This window comes from Anser cygnoides, chromosome 3 (assembly GCF_040182565.1).
Source record: "Anser cygnoides isolate HZ-2024a breed goose chromosome 3, Taihu_goose_T2T_genome, whole genome shotgun sequence".
Classification (NCBI taxonomy): Eukaryota; Metazoa; Chordata; class Aves; order Anseriformes; family Anatidae; genus Anser; species Anser cygnoides.
In genome coordinates, this window is record NC_089875.1 from 5,056,167 (window position 1) to 5,077,841 (window position 21,675).

Sequence of the window (21,675 nt, forward strand, 5' to 3'; positions counted from 1 at the left end):
TGGGAACAAAAACCAATTATTTGAAGCAAAGAGAGAGGAAGTTCCCCCGAAAGTCTGATTCACCCAGAACCTCCTCTGCATCCTCCTTCGCTTGTCACCTGTGGAGCATGCTGCTATGCTCAGCTTTGAAGAAAAGGGATTAATAAGCAGCTAGCCTGAAAACCTTCACATGCTTATTTTTTGGATGCGGGGATTAATTGTCTGGGTTTGTCACTACTCACTCCTGTTCCTAGACGTGTTTTTGTCTGAGCTTCTCTGTTCCACTTATTACACCTCTCTGCTAGCAATGGTCCTTCTCAAAGGATGTGGAAGAGTGGAAGGATGCTTCACGTGGATCTGTGTGTGATTAGAGCACGTGGAAGTACCGGAGCATGATGGAATCAAAGCTGTACCAGCTACCTGCATTGACCTACACAGGATACCATCCAGTCCTCGCAGACTTGGGGCTCACTGAAATATTGGGCAAGGACAGCCTCAGTGGTGAAAATCCTGACCCAACGTTCTGTCTAATTAAATGTATTTTCAGTAGGTGGTAGAATCAGATTCTCTCAGATTCTTTGCCTTAGTAGAAAGATCTTAGCAAAGATCTTTTCTCTCTCCTCTTAGCCCCATCTTTTACAGCTGCTTGTTTTTTAAAAGAAAAACTCACACATGGGCCAGGGCACAGTTCAGTGCTCCAGCGACTGGAGAGGCTTGTGGTGACTGGCACTTGGAAAAGCAAGGCCATGGATCCCGCTCAGAAAATCACTACTTCGAGCCTCTTGTGTAATTTGTGTTCAGAGAGGTGCCAAGAGTGTGCTACAAGCTGGTCATGAAAGAATTATGGGATGGCATAACTTTTCTTCACTTCTATTCTGTTAGCATGTCCCAGCCTTTGGTTTGATGGGGCTGCCATCCAGAAATAAAAAAAAAAAAACAGTGACTGGCAGACCCAACAAACTTAAATGGCAACTCCATCCCACGCTCCAGATTGCATGACAGCATTGTTTCTATCACACTGATTTCCCTTTATCACAGCAGCCAAAAAAATAAGTGGATAATAGTTTTTGGAAAGATAATTACTTATTAATCCAGAGTCCTTAATCTTCAGAGATCAAAGCTTTGCCTACTGGTATGCCTTTATCCATTCAGCTGATGGCATTGTCATCTAAATACATGCTCTATACACACTGTAATCGGTATGTACTTATTGCTGGATCCCTATATGTTGCTGGAAGTTTACAGCTTGGTTGCCATTAGTATAGCTGTGTGTTTCAAACTGGCTTTCATTTGAGCGCACAGGGGTTGCCACTGAGGTGTCGATGTTTCCCCACAGTTGTGATCGTTCCCTGGTCAGTGAGGTTTTCTGGATAGTCATGAGCAGGGAAGTGGCTTTCTCAAAAACTATGTACCTCTGGTATAAAGTGTGCTTCAGGTGCTGCACTTGGCTCTGCTTTGGCAGAGAGCCCGAGGCTCTTCTCTTTTTGAAAAGAAAGGAAGAGGTGCTGGATGCTTTGGTACATTTTCTAGCAAGGATGGATAATGAGCAGTACATATCTTGAGGCAGTAATCATAAACCAGTATTTATCTGGCACTTCATTTCTGAAGTATTTGACAACTGTACATTGTTGCCTCCAGGGAGCTGGAGTGCAGCAGACAGGGCTGACCAGCTGTGAGAGTCTGCACTCTAACATTGCTGCTGTGCAGTATGCAACTAGGTATTATTTCTATTTTATTATTGCCCAAATCTGGTCAGTCTCAAGCAGAAAGGTTTAGGACTGCTTTTTCAAGCATCTTCTGATTCTTAGGGCTGAAACTCTGACATCCAGGACTCATGGCACATCACCATCCTCTGCGCTACCTCAAGTCCCAGCAGGGCTGGGGGGAGTCACTGGCTGCAGTGGGTCCTTAGCACCTGTCCTAGTGGGTGTTGACCTGTATCTAAGTACCCACCACCCAGTGGAAAACACTGGCTTCACTGCAGTACCCAGCACCGCTGAAGGAGTTAACGAGCATCACAGAACTCATGACCATATGGAAGAAATCTAAATATATCACCGACAAGGAAAATAGAGAGAAAACAGTGGAGAAAAAGGCTCACCTGCGGATAAAGCCACCACTGATGGCCATCTGCTCCCGTTCATCTACAACACGTGCAGGCTGGCTGGCTACAACACCGTCCTGATTATTGCCCCAGGCTTTTTTGTAAGCATCACTTGATTTAAGCCTATGCAAAAAAGATGATGAGTAACAAAGCATCAAGTGGACAAGGACAAATGCAAAACTCTTTACTTCTCCAAGCTAAAAGCTGAATCAAGCAAATGAGTTTTCAGATAGAGGGTCATTGATTGTATACCGATATATCATAATCCTGAATAAAAGGATTTATTTTTTTTTTAACTTTACTGCCACAGCAACTGTGATGGTTAGAGGTTTTGTTTCCAATAGGGTGAATTGCAATTGTCAAGTCTACAACACTTCAGACAGGTTTTTGGATGTTGACTTGGTTTCCAGAAAGGAAAAGGAAAAAAAAAAGGAAAGAAAAAAAGAAGAGAAGAAATACAGATAACTAGAAAACATTATTTCATTTCAGTGACACATACATTGTGACATCAAACACAGAGAACGTACTGGCAGACAGACATAAAAACAAAACTGCCAAGTATAGTGTGTACATCACATCACAGCAACACACCCTCTTAGAGAAAAATGGATTTGGCTAAATTTTAACATTTACCATGCAGAAGATTGAGCTTTTGCTGTTAACATTTATGTGGCATAATAGGCATTTAAAGCCACTAACCTTTTCCACGGTGGTTTGGGGATGATTTTATCATAAAATTCATAGGGTTTATTAGATTTTTAAATAATATATCGGTACTTGAAAATAGTAATCATACATCGACAGTTGATGTACAAACCTTTGTCCACAGAGACAAAAAGTAAAATAGGCAGAAGTGAAATGAGTGCAGGAGAAAAGAAAAGATACAAGCAATCTAGCATCAGAAAGGGAAATTTATCTACATTTTCTTCATGCACCAGCTACAGGCATGAATAAGAAGTAAAGCATTCTCACTAAGCACAGTTGCCCCAATAGTTCATCATACTCTTAATGCATCAGCAGTAACAGCCTTCACAATAAGCAAGACACAGGCAAAAATGGATCATCACTTCCTTCAGGAGCTTTAAACCACAGGACTTTAAAATAGCCTAGCATGTCACCATGTTTATTATTTATGACGGTTAGAGTAGCTTTCAGAGAGCCATTTTTGACTGAGCTGCCGTGGACAGAAAATTAAAATCCAGGCATACCTTCAGTGGCAGATTAGCATGTGCAGCATATTTAGGGTTGCTGTCACTGGGGATGTCAGACTAGATCGAACACTGTGACAGGAGAGGGTGAGTGTTTGGGGTCTGTAGCTATAAATTCTTGGTTTTATTTGAGAAGTGGAGCAGTTTCCAAAAAGCTGTTGGGAACTGCCAGTCCCCATGGTTCCCCTGTTCTTCAGTCATAGAAACAGCCCTGTGGCTTGGATTTGGGGGGAGATACTTGGCATGCTTCTGGGGGCTTTGGGAAAGGACACAACAAACCCATCTCTGGTGTTATGTTCTCTCCATGCCCCCTGAAGCAGCTCAGCATCTGTTGAGCCTGAAGTTGTGTTGCATGCTTTGATGTAGAATTACAATACAGATGCAAAGAGGATCTTTCCCAAATATTTATCTGTTTTGTTGCTGACTTCCTATTACAATTTGTGAAGAGTTAAAAATAGGGTGCTTGGCTTCCTTTTTCTTAGTTCTCTGAAACTACACATTGACGTTGGCATTTCTAGAAATGAGTGAAAGTAGTTCTCTTGCTGCATGCACATTTACAGATATTTGTCTGCTCTTTCGACCTGCACAACTCAAAGTGACACAGTCTCTGCATTTAAAGTGAATGATTTTATACACCCAGAGCTTAATCTCTGTTTTCTTGTGGACTTGCAATTAAAACAGGTGAAGTCTGGGCTTGCTCATGGTCAGCAGCAGTTGTACTTCGACTGTAGTCTGGACAAAGTTTCATGCCATGGGCATTCTGGGTCTTTTAAGAACATAGGGTTGGACTTTACATTTTGGTATGTCTCACCGAGTTGCATTTACAAGTAGTGGCATATAGTCATACATGAAATGGTCAATCTTTTTGAAATATATGCATATAATTTACCACTGGCCAGAAGAGCATTAGGGGATCACGGTAATAGTGATGCCCAGAGCTGTATGGATTTCTCTCCCTCCTACACTCCACTTCTCAGAATATCACCTTATTTGTACCAGTTGGTTCCTGGCACAGTTCAAGGAACAGTCTCTAAAAGCATTTTTCATCCACACTTTGTTTCTAAACATGTTCACTGATTAGCAGTGCTAGTTTATGAAATCTGGCTGCAGTCTGCAAAGGTCAGAATACTGCCTTAAAGCAGGGAGGAGACACCTCTAGAAATGAACGTTGAATGCATGCAGTATTTTTCTGTTCTTGCACGTGTTGATTTTGTGATGCTGCAATCACTGTGCAGTGGTAAATGCTTTAGGGCCGCATGTCAGGTACTAACCCCATCCATGCCACAGATCTGACTGTCAGCTTAGCCTTTCCTACAGTACAGAATATTAAATCTGTTCTAAAAAAAAAGTAAATAAAAAATCCTGCAAAATGCACGGGGATTTTTTTTTGTGCTTCAAGGAAGATCTTTTGATGTATGCATATGCTAGATTTCTCCAGGAGAAGCAAGCCAACTGCCTTGGCTTGCTCCTCTTTAAGATGCAGCAGCTTTTAGAGTGTGGGAGTGTCAAAGTTTCTGCTGCATGCTCTTGTACCTGCACCTCTTCTGCTCTTGGTCAGCCTCCTGCTCTGGTGCAGAGGGAGGGCAGGATGCAGCCTGTCCAAGAGCTCATATGGCTGCAGGCAGGCCCGCTGACCAGGGCTGAGTCTGTGTGTAGCTCTTTCCATTCCTCCTCACCTCTCCCACTCTGCACACCAGGCAGTAGTATGCATAATCTGGGCAGAATATTTATCCCAGCAAAGTATTTGTGGCTGTGAACACAGGAGCAAAATGGATTTTGAAATTTAAGGCAGTGTCTGCATTGTGTCCCAAGGGAATTCGCTTCAAAAGAAATGGTGCCTGATAAGGCAGAAGCCCAGTCCTGCCCTTCCTACTCCAGACCAAATTCCTACCAAACTCCACGACTGATCTCTTTCATTTGGACTTGATAGTTGTGGTGGGATCGCCTGTGAACAAAGTTTCTGTGCCACACAGAAAGGGAGGATGATACTGCAGGACCACTGCACTCTGCCCAGTTGCCTCTGGCCAACCATGTGTAAATGGTTTCACTGAAACCTAGGTGGTAGCTGACTCACTGCATGCTGGATTTGCTGTTCCATGAGGACTTCTGGTCAGTCCACTCTGTTCCCTGTTTCCTACACCCACATAACAGCACATCACATTTTCATTTGGCACTTAAAACAAGCTTTGCATTACTTGGAGGACGGTTTCGTTCAAGTGATGGCATGCAAGCAAATTTGATGCATTTCAACATTTCTGCTTAGTGTACATGCTACCCAAATGAGAGAAATTTGGCATGACGTGTTTGGGTTTTCTCAAATTTGGTTGTCTCTGGCAGGATGAAAACCATTTCAAGTTGGGTTCCAATCGTGAAATGTCATGTCTCGTTCAGGCTCTCATCAAGGACAATTTCTGTTGAACAATGAAAAGAAGCATGGTTTTCATCCATAATTTTGAGTAATGTTTATTATTGCCTCTTCTGCATTTTTGAGCTACAATTTTTGTTGCTGTTGTTGTTTTTTAAACTTGTTTGTGAAAATATGTTTTAAAATTTAGGGCTTCCAGGAATAAAGTAGCCCCAGTGGTTTTGTTCGTTGGAAAATGGAACCACTTAGTACACTTTGTGTAAAATGTTGAAACTTTTACCATTAAAAGGTGTCAACAGTGAAGCTTTCACTGCAGTATGCCTGATTTTAATGCATCTACAGTAATTCCCAGTCAGTTGTCTATGCTATGAGATGAATGCATTTGAACCAGAATCGTTCTTTCTGCATGCCACATGCTCATCCTGTCCATGTGCCTAGCAAGGATGAGCTTCACAAGGCCTTTGGGATCAGCCTTAAGTGCTCAAAGAGATGAGGCAGGCAGCACCTACTTGTTACATGGACAGACACAAAGACCACAGAATTTTCCTAGGTCCGTCAAATTCTTTTCTGCTTCTTTCATGTCCTTATTGATTTGGTCCATTCCCTCTTCGATGCGTTCCAGTTGTTCTGATTAAACACAAGTATTTTATCCCCACAGAATGAAGCAGATGGAAAAGGACAAAGAAAAAAAAGACAAAAACTTCAGACATTCACTGTGACAAAAAACTGGACACCACATAGCAGAGCCGGTACCCAGTACCTACTTGTTACAAGGACATATGAAAAGGCCACAGCATTTCCCTAAATCTTTTAAATTTTTCTCGGCCTCCTTCATGTCTTGGTTGATATGGTTCATGCCTTCTTCAACACGATCGAGTTGTTCTGGTCAGGACAAAGGGATGACAGTGTGGAATGAATTGTATTTTTGTTTGTTTGTTTTTGTCTTCAACAGAACGTGAAAAATGGCCATGTAGAACTGAATCAATAATGACAATACAATGCATTAATCTCAGCTGATGCATTGTTAAAAGGATGTAAGCCGTACTGGATGCTGAAGATGTTTTTTACTAATATGGAAAGAGTAAAACAAAGGAGGAAGATGTTTGAAATATATTAATTTAAACAAGATGTAATGATGTAAAAAGGAAGGGTTATAAACTTTAAGGTCCATTAACATATTACAATACATCCACTTACTAAGACACCAATGACATCCAAGAGAAAGAAAGATAAAGTGTTATTATTTTGCATTTATTCATGTTAATACAAGAGAAAAGGTATCCTTCCATGGAAAATACCAGTTACTTACGCTTACAAATACCTTGGAATTAGGTGAGATGTGGCAGTGTAACTGCTTGGGTTAGTGGGTGCCTGAGTGAGGGAGCTGGTAGTAATGGGACCAGAGATGGTGCGAGCTGTAAAGAGCCATGTCCAAGGACTCCTTTTTTCCAGAGGTTGAGGAACTTGAGACCTGCAGCTCTGATTAGCATGGGAGGTTAATCTCTGATCTGAGTGTGGCTTGGGGGCTGATTTTCCTTCTCACATGGATGCTGCAAATCAGGCATAACCCCAGTAAACATAGAGGAATTACAACCACCAAAGAAGCCTGATGCTCACTGAAAGAGGATCACTGGCCGCAATGTACATTGTCTCTGTCCCCAAGCCATTTTATGAAACAAAAATAATAGGTGAAGACTAAGGTTTTTCATTGGGGTCACTTCTGATTTGCTCTAGGGCAAGTGCCCGAAGCATCAAGCCCAGTAACCAGCCTCATACAGGCACTGCCTCTCCCGGCTGGCATCAAACAGAATTTGTCTTCTTTCCACCTGAGGCAGACAATGATGTAGGGTTTTCTTAGTGAGTTGGTAGTTCAGAATAATGTAGTGTGTTAGAGGAGCAGAACACCACAATGTAAAATTGTAGGACCAGATCCTCACTGATGTAAACAGATACGGATCCCATGGGATCAGGGATCTTACACGCAGTCTGTGGTATCTATGGCATTTTACATTGGTGGAAAGCTTCACCATTTCTTTCTTGAAGGACAAACTCAAATAAGTATTACATGGGATGAGAAAGTTACTTGGAGTAGCAGTAAAAAATTTAACTATACCTAAGGAGTCTAAGTAAAGCAATCCCAGTAAAACACAATCACGTTCCTTTTCTCTGTACCAAGTAGGGAAAATATAAATGCAGAATTAGACTTGAGAGGAAAGGAACTAAGACAGCACTGGTTATAGAAGAAACCTAATGTCATGCCTGATATTAATTGAGCCCAGCCAAGATTTAAAAAAAAAAAAAAAGGCATTTTAGAAAAAAAAAATCATTGACGTCAGTATGAAACTCCTCTTAACTTGTTTTGGAACAGGAATAGGCCTAATTTCTTACTTGGGTTTCTACTAACAATTGAGGCTTACATTTTCAAAGCTGTCCAGGGGATTTGGATGCCCAATTCCCATTAAAATTAATTCTATTTAATTAATTTTAATGGGAATTGGGCATCTCACCCCTAGAGGGCCTTGAAAATCCTGTCCTAAATTATTCAAGCTGAAATAATTCAAATAGTGGACTTGTGCTGTTGTTTAATCCTTGCATGATGCTGGGCTGGGAGAAGGAGAGGTGCCATGTCAGTATTGCCAGCTGCATCTGCTCTTCAGCTGTCAGTCCTCATTCTCCTCAGCTGGATGTGCCTGTCTCCTGATACCACAGGCATTATGCATCCCAAACCCAAGGAGGATCAGAGTTACCAGGCAGTGTCCTCTAAAAGGAGCACGTACAATGTGAGCAAAGGATCAGGAACTTAATAAGGAAACCTGAGAGATTCATTGCACGTGTTCCGCCAGATAGATAAACTGCTGAGCAAAGAACCAGAAATACAAGGCTGTATTGTTTTAATGCACACGGTAATTCTACATTTTGGCCTGGAGGCTTGAGCAGAAGCTTCAATTCACGTTTGTACCCACAGCTTGTGAATCTCATCAGAAATGTGAGCACATGGAAAAAGGTGATATTCTTCTAAGTGCTTGTGCTCCTCACTAGGTCAGAGTCCTGCCTGATCCTGCAGAGTTGGGTAATGCTCACCCTTGCTCTGGGAAGCAGCTGTGGCAGCGTCAGCTGGCTTTTCTGCTGGCTTATGCAGCGTGATGGGAATTGCTAATTTCCGTCACAGATTCCCTCCGTCGGCTTGTGAGAACTGTGTTTGCAGAGTCTGGCTGGTTTTCCAGGCACTCAGTTAAAAGAAGGCAGTTTCCACACATGTATTTTGACACTGGGAGGGACAAGAGGAACTGACCTTTCTTCCACCAGCTTTGCTGCCCGCATTTTCCTAACCTTGGCTGTGCAATAGAAAACACCACCTAAGACCGCAGGGATCAGTTCTAGATCAGGTACCACTGGTTGGCTTTCAGTCTTGGCTTCCTTGCTCAGGTGTCTGAGGCCAGGTATATAATAGAGCCTTCTGAACTTTCTTTTCCTGTTTCCTATTCTGCCTGAGTAGATGAGTATTAACTGAGGATTAGATTTTACATGATTTAAAGACTTTAAGTTATTGCTCTCTCCAGGAATCTGGCTTAATATTTCCCGCTTCAGGATTTTTCTGTGATGCTTATGGTATTTCTGAAGAGAAAAGGGATCAGCAACTAATTTATCTTTCCTTAAAGGAAACCTCATCAGTGTAAAAAGCCCATGTCATGTTTGTAGCCCAGAAGTCTAGACAGCCCTTAAAACCATTTGCTAGCTGTTAATATAGTGGGCAGGATCGTTAACTTGTTTAAATCAGCGTAGTTATGCTGGCTTCATGGAGCAACACCGATTTATACCTGTCAAAGATCTGGTCCCACAGGCAAGTAAATAGATTCATGAGTCTAACCACAATTATTGAGGCATAAATATTATAGAGGAATTAACTTAACGAGGTCGCTCTGAATTGTTTTTGTATAAATGATATTAAAACCTGGCCTAGAAAGAATCATTGCTGGTAAGAAATTAGATGGCTATCAAAAGCTTAATTTATTGTTTTCAAAGATTTTTCCAGCTTTGTGTATTGTATTAAAGGTTTTAGGACAGACAGTCTGCTGGCATACACTGCCACAAATCCATGTAAATTCTCACCAGCAAAGATCAAGTCCTTTATCTCTAATTTACAGAAGCATTTCTGTGTCAGAGCTTAAACATATTAGATATTTGTTGCAGTGGTCTTTAAATATACCGTGTCTATATGTATGTTTATATACATATATACCTTACACTTATATATAGTATATAACTGGCATTGCCTCAGTCTGGAGGCAGAATACACACTAGGGGTATGTTGATTGAAATTTCCTTTTTTTTTTTTTTTTTTTTCCAGGTAGCTCTACAAATTAGTAGCCCCTTTTGCATATTGATACCATTTATGGCTGAGAATGTCACTTGAATGCAAATGTAGTGGCCATATATCTGCTTGGAGCTCTTACAGCAAACGAGTGGCATGTCTTAGGTTATAAGCAAGGATATTTTTTAACTGTATTCATACCACAGGTGACTGAGGGACCGTAAGCTTGCTCTGTTATTTTCATGGTAGCATTGTGGCCCTTTGTCAGTGATCTTCTGTGACAGCTTGGCAAATCCCTGCTCTGTGACTGAACCCGGGAAGTGGCTGGGAGGGGGCAGCTGTGGCAAGGGCACCCCTGTGCTCCTCTTGTGGTCTCTTGAGCAAACACATCTATAAAAGCATCTGAGCACAATGTGAGATGCAAGACCAGGACAGGACAAGTGTGGTGTGCTCCACCTTTGCAGCCCATCTGCAATTTATAAGAAATATTCCTCAACTAGTGGCAAGTATTGGGGCCTGGGCTTCTTGAATGTCAGTGAAATGCCTTCGGAGAAGGGAACGTGCCCTTTGCCTGGTGTATGGTGCAATGAAGCAATTTCCACCAAGGATAATTTTAATTAAAAAAAAAAGGACATTTAAGAGTACATTGTAATCATAATTGCATAGAAGAGGGCTGAGTTTGAAAGAGAATCAGCAGATTAACTATTTCCAATGATAGCTGGTGATCCCATTTTCCATAAAGGAGAATCATATTGGAGCAACGTACATTTCTAGGACAGCCTTTTCAGAAAGCCTGAGTCCTGACCTAGCTGTGCTCTGAAAGGCATTGCTAAGTATGCATACAAATGGAAGGAAGCTGGGGGGAAGTGCTTGTGAGCCCACATCTAGTGGTGCTAAAAATAACGATACACGAGGCACAGCCTGCTTTTGTGAGGGATTCGTTTGTCTTTTCTTCTGCACTACACTTTCAACATAATTAATGCCATTTTCCCTGTAGAATCTGGAATGGTTGATACCCACCATTTTTTTCATTAATTAGCAAACCATCTCTGACTGTAATCAGCTCAGCTCATAGGTGTTGCTGGAGAGCCTTTAGCAGCTCTGCTTCTGACATCTCACTGCTTATCAATTTTCGTGGTAGGTGTTAAATAGGAGATAAGCTGGGGAATGGGCCTGCACATAAGGCCATAGTTTTGCTCTCAGGCTGAAAGAATTTGTAATTATGTTTGCATTTGCTGCAGTCATTTCTCCAATGCCATAGAAACAGGTCAGCCATAACTCATGGAAAGCTGGAAAACTCAAAACTCATGCAATAGCTGTAGAGAGCTCAGCTGGCAAGGGCACTGTCAGCTGAGTTTTACATGTGGTTATTCCTGGTTATTCCTGGTTATTCCAAAGTTTTACCTCCATACCTCAACTTGATCTGGAGTACAGATCTGTTGGGTAGATTAAGCTCCTCTCTGTGGTCACTGGCACTGCTGGTTGTGCACTTGCAGTTTCTCTGGTGCAGGGAGAAAATTTCAGTTGCATTGACACTTTTTTTGCAGCTCAGCAAAGTTATGGATACTCCTCTGTCTTGTCTTGGATGAAAAAGGGCTGTGTGGCTATTGTTATTGGAAATGTTTCTCCCCCCACCTCATTTTGAATAGAAGAAAAAAAATCCTTTGTAATAAGCTGTGTGAAGATATCATCACAGGCACAAAAAAAACCCAAACATTCTTGAAGGTCCAGATTGCTCTGCTTGCCGATACTCCCATGGGAGTCGGTGATGGGAGAAGGGTATTCCCTCCCACTGGAGGAAAAAAGCTACTGTTCTGGGACCACACCAGTTTTGCAGTCCAGGTTTATCTTCATATCACCTCTGTGTACTGTCAGTTTCATTTCTACACTCTGCTTTTTACCAACATGAATCCAAATTTTAACATTTTTCTAAGAAAGCATGTTTTAAAGAAATTTAAATAAGGACAGCAATTGTTACTCCTCAATAATCCTTTGCAGCATAACATTTTTAGTGTAGAATATAAATATTTTAGTTTAAATTGTTATATGTATATTTAAGTAATTCAACAGGGGAGTTGGACTCAAGGCCAGGTTTAAAAAAAAGGTAAGAATTATGGATGCAGATAGGCTCTGAGAAAGACTTTCTCACTGATGGATAAAATCTCATCCAGGAGCATCCAACCTCAGCTCCTCCCTGTTGGCTTCCTCAGGGAAGGACAGTGTGAAACTGCTTTGGGCGAGAATACCTGGCCCAAAAGGCGGTGACTGTTTGTTTTGCATAGGGACTGCTCCAAAAGCCCACTCAGATTCCCATTCAGTGACTTCAAAGAGTACTGGAGGAGGTCTCTTGTTGTCTTGGCAGCCCCATCCTCTGGGAAAAAGGAGTAGTGAAATTGCTTGTGAAGCTCCATGTTTCTGTAGGGTCACAACAGACTGTGGTCTGTTGCACCAAACTGCTAGGCAACAGGAGCTAGCCAAGCTGCCTTGGCTGTGTGAGTACCGAGTTGTGTAGCATTATGTTGGCTTATTTCCTTTTATGATCCCACAAACTTCTGCTTGTGATGTCAAAAAATGAGCTCTGCTTTGTGCTACTGAGCCTGAGGTTAGGTCAGAGAAGTTTTTCTTGTGAGGTATGTTTAACTTAGCAAACAATTTTGTAAAGAAATCTAGAAACAGGGCTTCAAGCAACTGCAACGATTAGATATTCTGCTTGCCGCCCACTGGAAATATCAATGTCATGGTTTTTGTCTATTTAACACCTAATAATCTTAAGTGACTTGTGCAGTCAGCTGAAAAGAGATCACATGGCAGTGTTAGCAAATGATTTCCTTAATCTGATAATCTGTTGAGACATCCATGAGTTGCACACATTGCACTAATTACAGAGGATTCAAGGTAATCATTAGTGTATTTTGCCCAATAATAGAAGTCTTCTATCGCTAAAATAAAGTAATAAAAGAAATAAGGAATTATTACAGCTATATATGGCTAAAATGGACAAAACATAATTAAACATTTAACATAGTACAGCAATTACAAAATTCCCAGGGTTTGTAGCATTATTAGGCTGTTTTTTCTTGAGAAACCCATACTGTTATAATCACAAGCTTAATTTACTGAACCACTTAAGGCATGACCATAACCAATTTAAGGAGGCTTTTAAGTTGTCTGATTCCTTCGTGTAAGTATCAGCTATCCATGTCTCTGGCCATACAACATACATTCCAGTTTTCACTGTCGATACGAGTTCAATACCGAGCTTCCTGGACTCCAGAGAGGTCGGTGGGTCCAGCCTCGGTGCCTTTGCTCACATGGACAGTCCTTCCTAACATGAGTAGGTGGGATAACTCGAGAGTACACGGGTTTACCAGTAGTGATCAAATAGAACTCCAAAGGAAATAACTAAATAAACAAGGAATTAAAAATAAAATAACCTCCCCTAACAATCTGTGGAAAAACAACAGTTAGAGAAAAGAAACCTACTTCCCCAAGGCTAAACACAAGGGAAGTTAGAGGCACTGCTAAAGTTTCTGCTGATCTGCCCCTGAATTTCCTTACTGGATACAAGTGGATATTTGCAGACTTTCTCTGACAATATTTGTGATTTATTTCAAGTGTTAACACACTTCTGAAACAAAACATTATTTACACAGGTGCTGTATCTGTTTCAATATAAATAATCTGTTTTTCTGTATTCAGTGATAGTTCTGTTACTGACATTATTCAGGAAATAAGAAACATCCATAGATAACATCTGTAATATTTTTCTTGTCAGGACAAATAGATGAGAAAAAATTGGTTAGTTTAATTTCTTTTCCTTAAAAGGAAAAAATAAAATACAAGAAGCAATAATACATGTACCTAACAACAAACAGAAGAAAATACTTTCTGTTTAGGTCCTGTTATTACTTTTCATTCATTTTAGTGCCAGAGAAGCAGGGATGTAATAGATGAAAAGGGCTTGTCGGGTTATGCAGTCCATTTCCCAATAATGCCATAACGTTGCTTATAATAGTTGTTGGGGCTTGCTGAGCTACAGAGTGTCACCTCTGTAGAAAATTTTTCCTAGCACAGTTTCACACCGTGCCACATACTAAATAATAATGCGGGCTTTTGTGGGGCTGGTTTGATATAGAGTAGCAGAAAATCATACTCTGTTGATTAACTTCTCTTTGGAGACTCTCTTTTGCTGTTGCTGTGGGTCTGCAGCAAATATTAGTTTATCTGGGGGGGAAGGAGAAGCTACCTGCTGCTTTTTGGTATTATGAAGGGCAAAAATGTAATTTCCTGGGATGCACTGAATACATTTAGCTCTGTCTCTGTCACTGTCATCCACAGGCAGGGACTTGTCTAAGTTTAAAGGCTCATATATGGTCACTTGTAATGAGCCAGTTGTTCCGTAGCTTTTAATGTTAAGCTCCTGTTATCCTCACTGACATTTCTGTACAAAAAAAAAAAAAAGAATTTTGCACAAGCCAAACAATTTTAGCTTCTCTTGGGATGCATATATTGCATGGCTTTCACTTGTAGCTAAACAAGTGAGAAAATTACATAGCACCTGCTTAAATAATGTTGGATTTTATATTTATGGAGGCAAATCTTCCCATCATGTAGCTGGATCTCGGCCCAATGCTTGCTGAAAAAAAGATGATTTTGATGAGTTCAGCCTGCAGCTCTCTTTGATATTAATGGGAAACAGATCAAAAGAAGTACAGACTCTTACACAGCTATTGTACGTTCCTTTGTCAGACAGTGAAGCTGAAGACAAAGAGATTCTTGGGTTCTCATGCATAACCGTACGTGTTTTATGGCCCTGGGATTCAGGGTTGCACACAGTTAGTACAGTACTTTGAGAATGGTTTACGTCCTTACTGAAGCAATCTGAACTTACCTCCTTGCTCATCCAACATAACCAAAGTCCTGATACCAGCATCTTTACTCTACATCCCAATAGTGGTAGCAAGGTAAGGAGAGAGAAGGGGAGAAGAAAGAGAGAGAAAGAGAGATCAGTGAGGGAACTCTCAGTCCTCGGCACAGGACATAGGAAGACAAAAGAAAAACAGTGAAAGGAATGACAAGGTCATAAGGGGCTGGTGGCACAATCCAAAGCCCTTATGTGACCGGGCACCATAAAGGGAACTGTGTAATCTAAATTGTACCATCAGCCCTTTAGGATTCACTGGGACACTGAACTACTGCAGCAACACAAAGTCCCGGACCGTGAGATTAAATAATCACTTTATGCGAGAGCCATTTCTATAAAGAGGGTTTGTTCCCAAGTTCTCTGAGCAGGAGAAGGGAAGAAGGGGGTGTTGACACTGCAGATGTATGCTCATCCCACAGGAGAAATAGATGGCACACAAACGTGTTTGGTAATAAGCCATAGCGCTTTGTACATAGTCCTTGCAACACAGAAGTCAGAAAGCTTACCTCCTTAGGAAACCCATTTTAAGGCAGGCTAACATTTAGTAGGATTAAATCATGTTTTTTGGCTCAGAGACCAAATAGGTAAGGTTTTGAGCCAAATTTTAATTCATTCAACAATCACCTTTAGCGTCCATCAATGGACTTTGGACTAAGCTTGAAGGCAGGACTTTTAAACCCCTCCATGCCAATCCTATCTTGGCTCCTGTGAAGGCTAAATGGAGTCTTATCACCATCACCTTCGCTGGGAGCAGGGCTTAGGCAAAGCTGAGCACTTCTGAGCTCCATCCTGCCTGAACCAGCAGCAGGCCACCTTTCACAAATACAGTTTTTGCATGCATTATCACTACTCTGGGGTGCGACCAGGTGTCTCAGGTTTCTGGGTGCTGTGATACGAAGCTATATCACAGATTAGATTAGCTCCTTTTTAATTACAAAGGGAAAACTAGCTCCGTTCTGCTTAGAGCAGTGATAACATCTGTGAATAATTAATGGCCTGAATGATATCCTGACTGTTGCATTTCAATAACAGATGAAGTAAGTCCTCTGTGGCCTGACAGCTTGCCAGGGGAGTTACCTGGACATGTGTGGCAGTAATTTAGCTGCTTCCTTGAACAGAAAGCCACCCATGTCCCCGTGAAGCAGACAAAGTTGGTGGTGCTGATTTTGCAGGGGCCGGGGGAGAGGCAATTGCTTGCCCACGGTTACACAGGAACACGAGGAAGAGAAACCTCGTGTCCTGACCATCCCTCCTGTTTTTTTCAGGCTGTCCTCCCCCTCCCAGAAGCATGTTCAGGGCTTCACATTATCCCTCCTGCCATCACTCCTCCTTCTGTCGGGGAGCAGTGGTGTCTCTCCGCCACTGGCGCACTCTGGGGTGCTCGCAGGCTGGCCAGCAGCGCGCTACGCGCTGCGACTCAGCTACCAGCCCGCCGGCAGCACTCGAGGTCTGGCTGGCGGCTGCAGCTGGTGCTTCTCTGCTCTGCTTCAAGAGCACCCCACTCAGTTCAAGAGGGACGTGAGATGCCCCTTGTTGCGCTCTTGTCTGCCTCCCTCTGCACTCCCGCTCTTGTCTTTAGTGTCTGCGTCACTGTAGGAACTGGGAAGAGCATCAGATGTGTGCAGCCTGGTTTGCTCCCCCTTTTTCAGTCCCTGTGGGAATTGGCAGGTGGAGAGAAGCCTTCTGCCCTTGGGCCAGCTCTCTGCTGGGTGCTGCTGATGCTCGCTCTCCTTTCAAGCTCATATTGCACTTGCTTGAGTCCCAGCCAGCTTTTATTTTCACAGCCTTTACAAACTTAGAGTCCAAGGGTCTTCTTAGATTTGCCTATATACGGTAAGGAAGCCACCATTAATGATCTTAAATTTTCTGTGGGACAAGTATCAGATCTGCTGAGCAGTGGATGTTAGGTAGCTTGTTATGGTGCTCTCTCTGTGCTCTTGGTGCCCAAGGTGGCTTACCCAGAATGACTTATATGTATTTTAACAAAACATACATCATGCAAACACAAGGAGGCTGCTCGGGTCCTGAGTCCTCTTGGGTAAAAGATAATTGTAAATTGTAAATACAGCATGGTCTGATATTGCACCTTTCTGAATACCGGACTTAGAAAACCTGCAGCTGGTGGTGTGATAGGTGTTGGCTTTCAGTGAGTCCAACATAGCCAGGCTGAGAAATGCTTGATGCTTGTTAGCCCTCTGACCTTATGTTTCTGCTGGTTTTGAGATCTGAGCAATCTGCCTTTATGCAGTTAAGCTGCCCAGTGACCTGAATGAGACCTATGCTGAGAGAGGAACTTGGCAATTGGACCTTATGGTTTGTGTTTCGTATTAAATCCTTGCACAGAGCTAAAGAGGTGCAATTTTCTGCTACTTACTTGGCCATCAATACCATTTTATTTCATCAGGCAATACTCTATCTCTTAAGAAAGTGACCTGTAGCTCAGCCTGCCACAGCATTAATCCTAATGTGAAAATATTAGAGTGTGCATTGAATACACTTGTCTGCATCTGAGATCTAATCCAAAGCACATTGAGGCTAATAAAAAGATGCTCACTGACAAAGACAAGAGGTGATTCAGACATCAAGTGACAATCTCCTCCTGTTCCAAGTTTTGATTAAGCATTAATTGTTTTTTCACAAAAAAATTAACCATGTGCAGCCAATTTGAAAAAATATATATAAAATCACATTTGTACATTTAAAACAGATCCAGACTTTCCCAAAAGTTAATTTCCATTGTGACTGTTTTTTTAGATAGATCAAAACCAAACAGAGCTATTTGGCAAATGTGCTCATCATCCAGACATCTGAGCAGGAGAGAAACACTCTGGGTATCTGACCCTCAGTGACAACAGGCTGTGCCATCTTTAGAAATATCAATCTTTCTTCATCTAAAGGAATACAGAGGAAGAAAGGTACCAAAGAAATGTATTTGGGGCTCATGAGAGAGATTTCCCAAGCACAGAACACGTTGGCGTTCCCTGCACTAAAACTACCACAGAAACTGCCCTCGGTCAGTGGGAGCAGCTGTCGGCAGACACACGAACTGGTTGCTTAGAGAGCGTGTAGCAGGAGGTGACGAAAGCTGTGTTTGCAAGTTGCCAGCCCAGAAGAATATGTTTTACAACGACGGATCATAAAACCTGGATAACAGGTTCCCGATGAGCCCATGTCATGACAGCAGGTGGGTGCAGGTCCAGGGGCTCAGGAAAGGTTCCCACTCACACAACATCAACGAGATCCTATGTGGGAACCCATGCATGGGCAGAAGTAGTGAGGTCTGTGGTGTTATGAAAATGTCTGCTAATGGTACGCTTTCCCCAGGATTAGGGTGTTTCTGTCTTCCTGTGCAATGGAGGAATTAGTTAAGACCCTCCAATCTTTGCATAGGCAATCCTCCATATAGTTTTCAGCAAATAAGGGTTCTCAAAAAATGGGTTGCTTAGGATAGTTCAGGCCGGAGAGAAGGAAAGTACATCTTTGATGGGGTCCTGCAAAGTTCATGGAGTGCATGCCACTTTAATCCATCTCTCAACATCCTTGTCTCTTTGGGTTCACTTTTGACTCTCTTTCTCTTCCTGCTGCACCTAAGAGGAGAATTTGGGCTGCTGGATTTTGCCACAGTACAGCAAACATCTCACACTCCTGTTCTTTAGAAGAAAATGGCACAGCACGAATTGCTTTTGTTGAGGCATTAAACTGACAGCTTTGGAGTTCCTCTGTTTATCCATAAAACAGGTACACTGCAGATGGTAAAACATTTCATCTTTCCCACACAGCCCTCGAACCTGCTCAGCCCTGACTCTCGGAGTGAGCAGGTCGGCCTGCGTATCCTCACAGACTTTGATTTCCACCGACACTGACATGTGTTGCCAACTCTTCTGCAAAGCCTGGGGTATGCAGACCTGACAAACTTTGCTCACAAGATGACCCCTCATAGCAGGAGGCCATCGCTTTTGACTTTAAAAAATCAGTTACACTAGGGGAAATGGCACCATGTTTGCAGACCCCATACAGCTTATGAAAGTCAATGTCCTTCGGCCTTTGGGTAACATTATGCTCTAGTGTTTGGAGAAAGGTAAACCAACAAGGAGTACTGGTTTGGGTTCAACTTCAACGTGCTTTCTGTGAAGCACACACCCAGTTTCTCCGCTGGACCAGAGGCTAAGCTACTGATCAGAAAGCTAGAATATACGATTTTAAAACTTTGGGCTTAATTCAGCTTTTAGATACATCATCCTAAGGCAGTGTGCTTCAGTGAAGCCAGTTTAACAGCATAATTTGGATTCCTGCTGCAGTCTTTAACATACATTATCCTCAATCTTCTGTAACAGCTTTATAAAACTTTTTTATAGTAGGGTCTCACTCAAAGCCCATTAAATTAATCTACAAGGCATTCACTGTAATTTGCCCAGCACTTTGGAGGGGAAATGCATTGCTGTATTTATTACTGCTATGTCACTGAATTTCCCAAGGAAGGGAATTGGGAAGACTTCTCAAAGGGCCCGCCAGTCCCTGCAGAAATACAGTATGTTTCCTATCCATGCCCACTACAAAAGGCAGCTACTCCAACTGCGATTAAGCCCAAGGTTTGGTTTTCCTAGCAATATAAGGGAATGATGTATCAGACAGAGAACCCAAATTCTAGAAATCCCTTCCTCTGTGTTTCAGGAGGTAGCCTGAAAAACAGATATACACTCTCACTTATGTGAAGAACACAAACTTCGTCTTCAATGAAGAATTTTACTTTAATCAGTATGGATTATAGAGTTTGTTTTGAATAAATTAACACAGGTAATTATAAACCAGGACAGGCTGAGACTGCTAGCAGTTCCCAGTGACACTAAAGAGGCATGTCAACACCCTAAAGACAAAAATGTGGTCAAAGAAACACTTTTAGTCATCCGTAGTAACGCATTTAGTCAACTCCAGCTCCAGGTTCACTGTCACCCTGTTAACACTGTAATGTCTCTCCGTGCCTGACTGAAGAGCCATGTTACTTCACTGAGCCTGTTAATTCACCCTGGGGCTCAGATCCTCAGGCTCAGATCCTCAGCCAATACAGGTCTGCGTATAACCCCCGTCAAATCCTGTGTGCCTGCTTTTCATCTAGCGCAATGTCCCTGACTCCAGTGCTATGCAGCTGGTAGACCCAGCTACACGGGGTTTCATCCTGCATGGCAAGCACTGACACCAGAATTATGAATCACCTTCCTCTGTGCCAGATATGTGTTTCTGTGGAATTACACAGATTAAAACACTTGTCTGAGTAAAACCATTCCAATAGCTAATAATGTCAAAGGGATTTTTCGAATCAGCTTTGTCAAGATTTGGATCAAAATCTAAATTAATAGATTTTTTTTTAATTCTTTGGTCTATAATTAAGGGGCATTTGACTGTGGTAATAATGTCACAGGAAACTTAACTTCCCAATCACAAATGAAGGAGGTAAGTAAGATGGCATGCTGTATGTTCAGTGTCCTGTTCCAAGCAGCATCGTGACGTTATCAGACTTCCATAACTTACCATTTCAGCTCTGATATCTTAGTAAACTTGACTCTAACCCTGCAGCATGTAAGAGGAGAAATAGTCCTGTCTGGATTTGAATGTACAAAACAACTCTTTTGTCTGTGCTCGTTGCTAAGTGCTTTCTTGCTGGTCTTTCTGCACTACTGATCTTGTTGATGTTTTTTCCCTTGCTGCGTCAGAGCTAGAAACTATCTTCTTTTCCACCCTACAATGATCGATTTTTTTAAAGACGATGGTGGTTCCACTAGAATATGGTAGTGGACTCACGGCTTTTCTCCTACTGTATTATTCTGCATTTCGTAAGGTTGGCTCAGAGGTTAAAAGCTTGAACAAGAAAATAATGAGAAAGTCAGCTACAAACTGTGTTTTAGTCTTACTTCTCCTACTTAATGTTCATTTTCATTTTATGTTTTGGTGGAAACATTGCACAGCAATGTAATAAAATGCAGGTATTTGTGGCAGTGAGTAGTGAGTAGTTCCAATGCCATTGGTTAATGCGGATGTAGCTATGTGTTGCATGGCTATGCCAAGCACCACAGAGAAAACTGATTTTTGTAATCCGCCATCCCAGTACATAGCTGCCCTCGGGCAAAGCAGTGGCCACTTTACAATGTCCACTCACCACTTATTCTGGCTTCTCCTGTTGTGCTAGGGCTGAAACAATCAGCTCCTTGCAAAGCTGGGTTATAAAAATAAGCCGCAGTAACAGATTTGGTCCTTCAGCAAGGAGAACAGCTCTGTTTTCCTCACTGACATTTCCTGCAAACAGCAGCAGGTCTTAGTCTTCAGACTCAGCTGAGTCTTCTGGGGCAAGGAGTGCCCAGAAGGTCCTTTGTGGACATCGGTTTTGTCCCTCACGCTCTGGCCTTATTTCAGCATTGTACTGCTATAGGCCTTCCCTGAGCAGACAGCACTCCTCTGTCTCTAGAGTGGAGCCAAGTCAGGCTGTTTATTCTGTATTTCCCCAGCATCTAGCAGAGTGGAGCCAACCATGACAGGAATCCTTATATATATATATAGGAATAATGCTTAAACGTGGAAGCATGCTCTTCCTGGTTAAGGAGTACTGGATTTGTTTTATCAAGAGAATAAAGTAAAAAGCATTCTTTCATTGAGGAAGAATATTTTCTATCTGTACTCACTAGACAGGTTCTGCTAAGCAAGTGAGTCTAATTGGATTTCTTTCTTTTTTTTTTTGTCTATTAAATCAGTGAAACACAAGTTCAATTTCAAAGACACTCACCACTTGTCTTT

The 21,675-nt window shown here is 42.1% G+C and overlaps 2 protein-coding genes across 5 annotated transcripts in view; one reads left to right on the top strand and one right to left on the bottom strand.

The window, feature by feature from the left end:
- The window catches only part of PAK5 (p21 (RAC1) activated kinase 5), a 312,051-nt gene that overhangs the window by 31,366 nt on the left and 259,010 nt on the right, over window positions 1-21,675 (top strand). The gene's annotated exons all lie outside the window — the stretch shown is intronic.
- Window positions 1-21,675, bottom strand: part of SNAP25 (synaptosome associated protein 25) — a 62,526-nt gene that overhangs the window by 5,307 nt on the left and 35,544 nt on the right. The window contains exons 4-6 of one of the 2 annotated variants that reach the window (XM_048060825.2): window positions 14,860-14,908; window positions 6,166-6,283; window positions 2,081-2,206 (exon numbers count right to left, since the gene is read on the bottom strand). In XM_048060825.2, coding sequence (XP_047916782.1) covers window positions 2,081-2,206; window positions 6,166-6,283; window positions 14,860-14,908 — 293 coding nt within the window. Of the gene's footprint in view, window positions 1-2,080; window positions 2,207-6,165; window positions 6,284-6,420; window positions 6,539-14,859; window positions 14,909-21,675 lie in introns of both variants that reach the window. The other variant, XM_048060826.2, reaches the window with a different exon arrangement.